Below are 10974 nucleotides of genomic sequence, written 5' to 3'. Positions count from 1 at the left end.
CGCCATTTGACTTTGACCCTTATGCTTTCAGTGTGATATGTGTTAATTTGTTAATATTGAAATTCACGCCATCTACTCGAGACTAGGCCAAAGATATGTAGCAATCTTTTCGAGCAATGGCGCCACAACCTTTGGCCTACTGTCCGGTAACACATATCAGTGAAAGAATAAGGGTCAAAGTCAAATGGCGTTCGAACAGTTTTAATCTTTTGTCAATAGATGGCAGTGAATTTACTGGGGCTACGTAATTTACCATGACAGTAACTCTCTATACACCCTATTCTCTTTGGCAGAGCTAATGCGGGCTGTACTCGTCGAGAGACCCCGAGACAGGTCTAGAACGAGTGTGTAATGCTGCTCCCTTTTCGTCTCGCACTTCTGCTATTGGATCGGAGCGGTGTCGAGACGCTCGGCGAGAGGCTCTCGACGAGTGTGTACAACCGACATAAGAATAGCTTTCCTTGTTTTAGAGGTTGGATACTAAGTTGCAGATGGATATTCAGATGGCAGAAAATTGCTGTTGAAAGTGTTGAATACCGGGATGCACTTATCAGAGAAAACCAAAGGTTAAAATAGATTTAAACCTCTGGCAGCTAGAGATGGGTAACTACCCGGGTAAATACCCGAGAGCGGGTATTTACCCGGTATATGCCCGATATTTACCTACCCGCGGGTAAATACGCGGGTATTTTCGTTTTTCTTCTAAATTTGATGTGTTTAATGGTATGTGAGTATAAATAAGATTAATTTAAGTATTTTTTTATAATGTTACATAAAATGTATGTTCAAAATAATTACGAAAAGGTTGCTATGAGGTGAAGTTCGATTTTAACATATAAGTCAAATTATGAATATCGTGTAAAATCATTCCCTGGCTTCCGGAAATGTTTTATAACGCTTTTAATATAGATTAGAAAGATGAAAATAAATACTACTTATGAATGATAAGAAAAAAAAAATTGTGCAGTGTCACAACTTGGGAAGCTCATAAGTCAAATTACAGTTAGTTTTAGGACAAAAATGTATATAACCTTTTTTGTAGAAAATTCTGTGTACTTTAGTTTGTACATACAACACTTTTCGATATTAATGACAGATTCCAAGAAATATAAAAAAGTTCACTTTTACCCCCCTCCCCCCAACCACACCCCCCGCCGACTGAAGTTCGAATGTGTATTATCAACGTATAAGTATGATAGTTTACTAAAATCTAAAAAAAATACTCTTATGACGGTCTTTTTTTAAAATTTATCAATAGTGTACTAAAAAATCCTTAGTTACAACTGCAAGTTTCACTAAACCAGTTCATTTTAAATGACACACATTAATTACAACCATTAACTCGGTTTATATCTCCACTTTAACACAACTCGACATGTGCAATTAGAAATGAATCTACCCGTCCATTTGGGTAGATACGGGTAAATACCGGGTAGATGGGTATTTACCGGGTATTACCTGGGTGGGTAAATTGGGTAAATACCCACGACCCATCTCTACTGGCAGCTGTTCATTGGAGGTAAGAGGAACAATCCTGCAGAGAATTTTTAAGTTTTTCCGCAAGCTCTTAGTCTAAAAGACGAGCAGTTGAACTGAGCTTGATCTAAAGCAAGACGTTCTGGATGATAGTAAATACCTACATGATGCGAGGGATGGAATCAAATCAAATACCTACTCTCAAAATATAAGACAAACTGAAATAAAGATATAATAATCTTAAAGACTGTAATAATTTTGGCGATACATCAGAAGTTGTGTCACTGCTGTTGCTGTTCTGGTGAAGGATTCGGTAGACTCCCACGGAACCGCCGAAATACCACACCCTTCAGCCAGAAGTCTGCACTCGCGATGGTTTCCAGCAGCGGCCGCGGCACGTGCACCACGAACGAGCACCCTTAAGGAAACCATAGTGTACTAAACATAACATTTTTTTTTAATCAAGTAAATGTCTCACCAGCTGTTCCATAATCTGTAGTCTTTTGTACAATTTCGGATGAGCAGTAGTACTTGGCATTTGAATACATAGACGAGGATCAGCTCGAAGAACACTGGGACGGTTTTATTCTTTCTGAAATAGGTAATCATCACACGTTTCATTATAGCCAGAATGAATTTTTGGATATAATCGGAGCTCGCAAAACAATATGAAACCGAATCATACTTTTTGCCTTCTGTCAATAACACCGACCGTTCGCATTTGAGGATGTGACCTTGTCGCCTAAATCGACTCTCGGGTGTTGCTGTTGGCCAGCCTAAAGAATACAAGTTGAGACCACGTCCCTTGTACTGTGCGATTAGTTTCAAGCTCTTACCTAAGCTATGCTAATCGTGAGGTTTTACTATGCAAATCTAGTTAGTGTAGGTTCAAATGGATAAATCAATTAAAAATAATTTTGGTAATTTGACAACGAAGATTCGCCCTACGCCCTACTCCTTGTCTTTCCATTCAGAAGACAGGGAGAAGTCAAAAAAAGCGGCCAAGTGCGAGTCGGACTCGCCCATGAAGGGTTCCGTATTTAGGCGATTTATGACGTATAAAAAAAAAACTACTTACTAGATCTCGTTCAAACCAATTTTCGGTGGAAGTTTACATGGTAATGTACATCATATATTTTTTTTAGTTTTATCATTCTCTTATTTTAGAAGTTACAGGGGGGGGGGGGACACACATTTTACCACTTTGGAAGTGTCTCTCGCGCAAACTATTCAATTTAGAAAAAAAATATATTAGAAACCTCAATATCATTTTTGAAGACCTATCCATAGATACCCCACACGTATGGGTTTGATGAAAAAAAAAATTTTTGAGTTTCAGTTCGAAGTAGGTATGGGGAACCCCAAAAATTTATTGTTTTTTTTTCTATTTTTGTGTGAAAATCTTAATGCGGTTCACAGAATACATCTACTTACCAAGTTTCAACAGTATAGTTCTTATAGTTTCGGAGAAAAGTGGCTGTGACATACGGACGGACAGACAGACGGACAGACAGACAGACAGACAGACAGACAGACAGACAGACAGACAGACAGACAGACATGACGAATCTATAAGGGTTCCGTTTTTTGCCATTTGGCTACGGAACCCTAAAAAGGACCCTATAGGCTCCATCATCACAGAGAAGTTGGTAACTTAATAGGATTTAAATCTTTGTAAGCTAAATGTGGAAAAGACCGTCTATCAGATCAGGTAACCGTCTACAAGTTTTTTCGACGCTTCTAACTCTTGCGTTTGAACACATACTCCACTTACAGAAAGTCAATAGAGCAGAAGGAACGAAGCTCTTCCTTTCAGACTGTGTCTGAGCATAGTACGTATAGTACAAATAGGTACAAGAGTTCTTGTAGTGCTATCTTCCCAATCAAAAAATGTTATATCTATGTCTTCTTCACATTAATTACATAAGGTACTTACTGTGTGGAGAGTTCGCGGTTCCGACGAATCAGTTCCGAGACTGACTAAAGTTAACACTGGGCAAACATTTAGACAATGAAGTATACACTTGACTGATTTTAATTTTTTTTTGTTGCTTTATTTCATTTTACATTAATGAAATAAAACAATTTTTCTCATCGTAATTTTTAATGTTTTACATGTTGACATCTAATTTTGACAGTGAATGTTACATGTCAATGATTCTTCTTAAGAGGTTCCTGCTTGCTCAATATCTTCTTGTACGACCTGCATGGGTTGGTCTACTCTTTTAGCGAGTTTTTGCTCTTGTACTAGTTCTTCTAGCTTCAGTTGTAGGTCTTCTTGTACGTTGTCTACGATTTCTTTCAGGTTTTTAGCTGGAAGAAAATTAGGTATAATTAGTAGATTAACATGTTAGAAGATTCTTTTAACAGTTTCACAGCCAACGTCTATGCACATAACGCTATAAAGATCTATTTTACTGATTAAAAATAATAACGTGTATAAAGAGGCCCACTGATTACCAGTCCGTCGGACGATATCAGCTTGACAGTTGTTCGGAGCTCTGCTCATTCCTCAATTACTATATTTACTTACTTAGAAGTGCATAGTAAAAAGGCAGGCTTGGATTTAAATTTTTGGTTTAATTTGACCGTATAGTATATATAATCAAATATTTTAACGCTTTCAGTGCCAACCGCCCCATTCCCAATACAAAACAAACACATCTAGCGTGTTCTTGGCAATGAATTTATGTTACCCACTTTTACCTGTCTTTTGATTAAACTCCTCAGCAATAAGTGATATCTTCTTCAGAGTGTCAACGTATTTCGCTAAACTGGAGGCCATATCATGATTACTACTGGTATTAACAGCCACGTCTTCAGTTGGCACTAAAACTTTGTGCTTAAACACCTCACTGGTTATCACCGGCATTTTTGGCATCTTGAACTTTTTCTTGACTTCTTTCGATTCCTTGGGTACTTCGGTGTTCTCAGTATTTTTAGTTACTAATTCTAAGATATCGTTCAATTGAAGTTCTGGGGCGATTGACTGCAAAGTTTCTATTTTAACTGGAGACTGGTTTCTGACTGGTGATCCGTTGCGGACAACGACCGGTAACGCGTTGGTTAAGCTGTTGAGAATACTGCCTGTAAAAAATATTTTCGGTGAAGGTTTGTTCAGGGGAAACATTGTGAGGATATTTGTAAAAAAATACAGGTTTAATATTTCATTACCTTTCGTTGGAGCCTATTTGAACTTCTAGATAGTGGACTAGGAATAGATAGTTTTATAAATTTTAATAAATGATAAGTTTGAAAAAGAATACAGAGCAACCAATGTGCGTATGTTGGAAACAATGCGTTTACTGCCAACCAGCCACAAAATCCACCAAGAAAAGTTTAACGATAGCTCAAAGTAAAGAGTTTCGTGCTTCTAATTTAAGATAGGCGTAAGACTTTATTAAGCGTAATTCACTGACAAAGAAATTCCACAGTAGATTACACGGTCATTTCGTAAAATAAGTATCCTAGTTGAATTAGAATGTGAGCATGTTTTTAATCCACCCCCTGTGAGGGAAGAGAAACAGCTACTAAGAGAAAAGATATCCTCTTTCTGTTCTTAACTTCTTACCCACGATATTTATAGGAGCTTCCTCCTCCTCTTTCTTCTTTTGTGCTAATTTTCTGGATAAATCGACGAGGAACATCGAACATGATGGACCTACAATAAAATGCTGGTCAACTATTTAAATAACAGTAGTACGAGTATTTAATCATTATTTGATACAGTCGAGGGAAAGTCAGCAGCAGAAGTAGGTAGCTTCAATCGCACATCCTAAACTTTTGTGAGTAGAACCTTGAAATTTGAAACCTAACCATAGGTATTCTTCAAACGTAAAGATTTACTGAGAAAGGGTTCGTGTGTCATATTTCATGTCATGATGTCACATCACATTAAATGTTTCATTGACTTCTGAAAAATCCCTTGTAGCCATTAGCCAATTCTGTTGCTGACCTGTATACGTATAAGCAGTATGTTCACCTTGCTTACTTGAAGACTTGGTAGATAGATATGTATACTTGGAAAGTCTAATCGGGGCATCAGACATGTTGTGAGTAGATATTACCAATTTCTAACCTTCAGTTGTCCTCTTTTTACCAGATCTAGGTTTTGTTGGTGCTTTCCTGTTTTTGGTTTTATTGCGTTCCTTTTTATCCATGTCTGCAATAAAATTTTACTTATTTTTTTAAAATATTTAAATTTAAATTTTATTTTTTTCTGCGTTAATAACAAGTTATTTTTGTACAAATCGAAGTAAATGAACAATTTTTTTACTCAGAATGGAAGTAACGATGCAAGAAAACAATTATTTGTAACAGTTATTTCAGTTTAGACTTTTAAAATCTCGTAACTCTGATTTGAATGTTCATATTATGGTGATACAATAACAATAGCAACAACAATAACCGGACAATAACAATACAATACAATCATGTTTAACAGTTTTGAATGATTGACGGTTAGTTTCACTAGACTTATATCGACCGGGATATGAACCGTGATTAGGTACCTTTTGTATTGTTTTCGAGCTCACAATATTTTGACCCAGTTACATGCATCTTGTTCACGGGTAACTGGAGATAGCGGGTGGGTGTCAAAGTTGTGTAGACCGCGCTCGGTCTAGATTCCAATATATTCCACGACTCTTCTCTTTCCACATACTCTACCCTCGTTCGTGCGTTCACACTCGTTGGGTCTGGTCGCATTCACACTGCATATCCCGGTCGATATAATTATTATAAGTCTAGTGACAATCATGTTTGTTACCCTATATTTTGTTTCACCACACTAGACCCCATATTATGACGATAAGTAATGCGCTATATGGTCCGAATTTATCGGGAGTTAATGAACTTATATCAGATAACAAACCTTCGTATAGTAATACCAAACCAATGGGATGGCGTAGTTGACATTATAGTCGTGTAAGACTAAATTAATTAAGTGTTCAATGATATAATCGTTAACTATAAAAAAGCTAACCAAAAATTATAAAAACGGCACATAATAAAAATTACATATACTTAAAATTTTGAAGTCAATGGCATGACAAGCGCCACAGACATACCACAGACGTTCCGTAAACAGATGATACAAACTTTAACCTTTTTCGAACGACGTAGGTCTGTTCATAAAGATCATAGAAGGTAGGATCCTATGGAAGTGGTATACGCGTGCCTCCGTGAGGGACAAAACACACGCAATGCGACACTATGATTGGTCGAATTTATTTGTTGCCCACCATAATCCATACTAATTTATGGTAGGAAATTAAAAAAAAGTCAAACTGTGACAAAGACAAACAATAATAGCGCTTTCGCTGCTACTCCAACTGAAAGATACAGAAGACTATCCCGTTCGGTCAATTAATATAAATACCTATATCGTAGTTTATGGAAGGACTGTCTCATTTCAAACATAGACAGAGAGAATCATACTATCTTTGTCTTACACACTAGCACCCAAAAGAAAATGATGAATGTAGTTTTTTTTGGTCTTATTTACTGACAAATTTGGTTTGACCAACTATATCTACATGCGCACGTTGCTCTTCATTTTCCAATTTATTTGGTCTTGGTGAACAGTAGTGGAATTCCTCCGAGGTAGTGGAGCCTAATTATTTTAGGGCATTATTTTGATTTTTCAACTAAAATTACCTACGGCAGGCTAGAACCACCACAAGAAAACTCGCTTTCACGTGAAAAAATCGCATCGAAATCGGCTCTTCCGTTGGAGAGCTACGATGCCACAGACAGACAGACATTGCCCTCTTTGTATGGCGGGGGTTAAAAATAAGAACAAAAACAACTGTTTCAATTTTTATTGCATCAGTTTTTGTGTCAATTGACAGGCAGTCATTTTGTGGGTGGGTATCTCTAGTTTCGATCCCCGTCGTTCTACTCTGGATTTGATGGCCGAATAGGTTTCTGTAACAATTGAGCATTAAAATCGTTTGATAATATTGTTTTAGGAGCCTACATTTTGACTAAATGCTAGGTCTGGCTCGATTTTATATAGCAGTTTGAAACCTTTTCCCATATCCTTGTCTAATATGTTAGTCTAATTTCGTTACGCATTTCATCATATGCCAACATACCATACCTGCGTTAAAAAATGAAAAATTATGAAACGACCTCGTTCCATCATTCTGATTCTACACTCGAGTTTACAAACATCTCTACAAGCCAACGTTCCAAAAATATATATACGCACCTCTAAGACACTGACAATAAGATCGTGTAAATATATTTTTGGAACGTTGGCTTGTAAAGATATATGTGATTGTGACCTCGACCGTACAAAAGTTTACATCGCATTAAGGGAGGCCTAAATGTTGTAATCAATCATGAATCTCTGAATTTATTGGGTAAATGGGATAAAAATGAATCACATTTGTCGCTTATTTATGGGCTATCAGCGTGCAAAATATCTGCCATGTTTTTGTAATGACATGTCTGGAATATAAATTATAAATGTCATTGGAAAAATTACTAAGGTCTCTGGTGCCCGGAATTACAGATATACCGTAGGAACGGTAATTGTACCAAAATTTTCGTAAGCGAAAAGCGTGTAAGCGAAATTTTCACATGGAATTATTTCAGAAATTTCTCATATTTTTAGAAGACCTACAAGTTACAAGATAAGACACAGCGCTCGTCAAAGGCCTCTGTCCGGTCACAGCGTCTTGGGTAGCAGCGGCGGTGGTGGTGTCTGAGATACCTAACAGTCTCCGGTCTGTACTCGTCTCTTTTCTGGATTGTTCCATTGTGTGGCCTGATTATCGGGATTTTGATCTCGAGTGACGATGAAAGCGCTGATTTCGGCGATGCTTCCATGTTATGTTATTCTATATACTAATCAGAATGATAAGACACTTACAGCGCTCGTCAGAGGCGTCCGCCCGGTCCCAGTGTCTTGTGTAGCAGGGGCCGTCGTGGTAGCGTCTGAGACAGCTATTCTCTCCTCTGCTTTGTCCTGTGGGGTGTTCTGCGGTGTGGCTAGACGTATGGCTTCGGGGTTGCCCGTGTGTTTTGAAGTGACGTTGAGACGATTGGTTGTTGTACTTGTTTGCTGTGTGGTGTTCTGCGGTGTGGACTGCGGACGCATGGCTTCGGGGTTGCCCGTGTCTTTTGATGTGATGGTGAGACGATTGGGTGTTGTACTTGTTTGGTTTGTGGTGTTCTGCGGCGTGGACTGCGGACGCATGGCTTCGGGAGTATCCGTTGGTTTTGATGTGACGTTGGGACGATTGGGTGTTGTACTTATTTGGTTCTCTGGAATTGGATATTAAGTTCATTGCTGGAGTGCAATGTTGTGCCACAAGCAGTTAATTGTCGACAGGAGAGAAAACTACAGTTTTGACGAACACACATGTTTTCTCTCCTGTGGAGGATAGTTCAAGCATGTAGGTAATGATTTTATCATAATTGTCCAAATAAAAGGAGTACCTTCAATATCAAAATTAACCTTTATAGCGCTTAACTTTTGGGTATGTCTACAGGAAAAATGTGAACACAGTTTTGTGTTTGACCCAAATGGGACTGCCATCGAACATTTTAAAGGAGAAACTATTATATAAGTATCGGTATATTATAACCTTGAATATTATGATAGCTTTCATGGGCATCAAAGAACTCCTCCTGTTTCTCCGGCCCTGGTGGAACCACGGAGCTCCCCGAACTGCTGGTCAGGCTGCCTGCGCTCTGATCCTGGCCTTGATCAAGATCAGGTCTGGGCCGCTTCTTCTTTAAGAGCTTCCGAGTTTTCACCTGAATATTAGATTGTAAGTTTATGTAAGTAATGAGGTAGCCCTCATTGGGGCTCCGTTTAATTTCGCGTTTAAGTACGAGGGGTAACCTTCGCTTTCCTCTGCCCCACTCAAATCCTGACCAAAAATTCTGACATGTCAGGGAAAATCTCGACATTAACTTGACTGGTCTGGCCTAGTGGGTAGTGACCTTGCCTGTGAAGCCGCGGTCCTGCGTTCGAAACCCGGTAAGGGCATTTATTTGTGCGATGAGCACGGACATTTTTTCCTGAGTCTTGGGTGTTTTCTATGTATTTGTATATTATTTAAATCGTTGAGTACCCACAACACAAGCCTTTTTGAGCTTACTGTAGGACTTAGTCAATCTGTGTAAGGATGTCCTATAATAAAAATAAATCATAACCTCAGGAAGTGGATTATCAGGCAGCTCATCCCGCTGCATTCCATGCAGGTCCATCACCAGAGCCTGGTTCTTGAAGAGTTGCTGATCATTGGATGATAGGGAATAATCTGAGTCCGTTTGATTGGGCAGCTCGTCTTCGATTTCGACCACTGTAAGAAATTTTTTATAGTTTGGCCAGGGACTGTCTCATTTCAAACATAGACAGAAAGAATCATACTGTCTTAGGCCCGAGATATACTTGTAAGTTTTATTTACGTAAGTAGGGACAAAGCTGTTTGTAGGAATGAGGTAACGATATTAATCTCTCATTCTGTAGTATAGCTGTGTCCCTACTTACGTAAGTAAAACTTACAAGTGTATCTTGGGCCTTAAGATAAGACTTACGTAAGCTTCTTCCTTTCGTGTCAGGATTTTTATTTTTTCTATTCATGCTGAAATACGGTAAGTATATGGTATTGGAAGAGCAAATATAAGCAATTTAAAAAAGTAGGTGGTTGGTCTATTAAATCATATTGTTGCCTAATATTGTGAAAATAGAGACGAGCGTTGTGAATTTTGCTGAAATTGCTTGTCAAAACATTTTCGAATGATTTGTCATTTATGACATGATAAATTAAAATTTTAATTGATAGGTTACAAAAAGTTTTTATTTTTGCCTTCCGAGGAGGGAGGTTATAATAGTCGTGGAATGTATCCCCCATACATTCCACGACTCTTCTCTTTCCGCACATACTTCTATTAGGTATTTAAGTTAGGTACTAAATAAAACCAAGCAACAACGGTTGCGCTCCGGGAGTGCCGATAGAAGTGAAAACTCACCTCACTATGTTACCGACACCCGGTAACACGAGGGTAACACGATACATACGTTTAGCGGAGGTATTCTATTTATTTATTATATATTATTATCATTCTCAAATAAGATCACACTTTTTCATTGACATGTTTATTTACATACTGCCATGACAACTTCAAATTATTTGAACATAGGTAAAGAGTCTTGAAAAGGAGTCCGCAACATAAATGTCAAATTTATAACATTGAGTTTTTCTTTACTGATTTAAATGCCATTTAAATTATGAGTGGCCACCTTACGCCCCTTACGGTCACGTGATCGCCTTACGCCCCTTACGGTCACGTGATCGCCTTACGCTCTCTCGAGTTTATCATTTTTTCCCCACCTCAAAAAGTGCCCAGCGCCGCTAAAGAAGTTTTCACTTCAAAAATCCTACGCACAAAATTTTTAAATTTTTAAATTTTTTATCTATAGTTTATTTTTATGCTTAGTTTTTAAGCTTAGTTTTTAATTCTAGTTTTATTATATTT

General features: G+C 38.0%; 2 protein-coding genes across 2 annotated transcripts; both read right to left on the bottom strand.

Moving 5' to 3' along the window:
- Positions 1 to 3561: 3561 nt before the first annotated feature.
- Positions 3562 to 6419, bottom strand: LOC134649980 (uncharacterized). The gene is made up of 5 exons (XM_063504795.1): positions 6350 to 6419; positions 5555 to 5638; positions 5048 to 5137; positions 4183 to 4563; positions 3562 to 3789 (listed from the first exon to the last, which is right to left on the bottom strand). Exons 2-5 carry the CDS (start codon positions 5634 to 5636, stop codon positions 3641 to 3643), a joined length of 702 nt encoding a protein of 233 aa, XP_063360865.1. The 5' UTR covers positions 5637 to 5638; positions 6350 to 6419; the 3' UTR covers positions 3562 to 3640.
- Positions 6420 to 8335: 1916 nt separating this feature from the next.
- On the bottom strand, positions 8336 to 10104 carry LOC134650367 (uncharacterized). The gene is made up of 4 exons (XM_063505319.1): positions 10033 to 10104; positions 9649 to 9797; positions 9075 to 9246; positions 8336 to 8751 (listed from the first exon to the last, which is right to left on the bottom strand). The coding sequence occupies exons 1-4, from the start codon at positions 10076 to 10078 to the stop codon at positions 8336 to 8338; spliced, it is 783 nt and encodes a 260-aa protein (XP_063361389.1). The 5' UTR covers positions 10079 to 10104.
- Between the last annotated feature and the right edge of the window lie 870 nt (positions 10105 to 10974).

The sequence above is a fragment of the Cydia amplana genome, chromosome 8, assembly GCF_948474715.1.
Source record: "Cydia amplana chromosome 8, ilCydAmpl1.1, whole genome shotgun sequence".
Taxonomy (NCBI): Eukaryota; Metazoa; Arthropoda; class Insecta; order Lepidoptera; family Tortricidae; genus Cydia; species Cydia amplana.
This window is presented reverse-complemented; position numbering and strand designations above follow the sequence as displayed.

Coding starts and splice junctions, on each gene's coding strand:
- LOC134649980 (XM_063504795.1), bottom strand. CDS start 5,636: ATGGATAAAAAGGAACGCAATAAAACCAAAAACAGGAAAGCACCAACA. Junction 4,564..5,047: donor AGCTCCTATAAATATCGTGG/GTAAGAAGTTAA, acceptor TATTTTTTACAG/GCAGTATTCTCAACAGCTTA. Junction 3,790..4,182: donor GGAGTTTAATCAAAAGACAG/GTAAAAGTGGGT, acceptor ATTTTCTTCCAG/CTAAAAACCTGAAAGAAATC.
- LOC134650367 (XM_063505319.1), bottom strand. CDS start 10,078: ATGAATAGAAAAAATAAAAATCCTGACACGAAAGGAAGAAGCTTAC. Junction 9,247..9,648: donor CTGATAATCCACTTCCTGAG/GTTATGATTTAT, acceptor TCTAATATTCAG/GTGAAAACTCGGAAGCTCTT. Junction 8,752..9,074: donor AAGCTATCATAATATTCAAG/GTTATAATATAC, acceptor ATCCAATTCCAG/AGAACCAAATAAGTACAACA.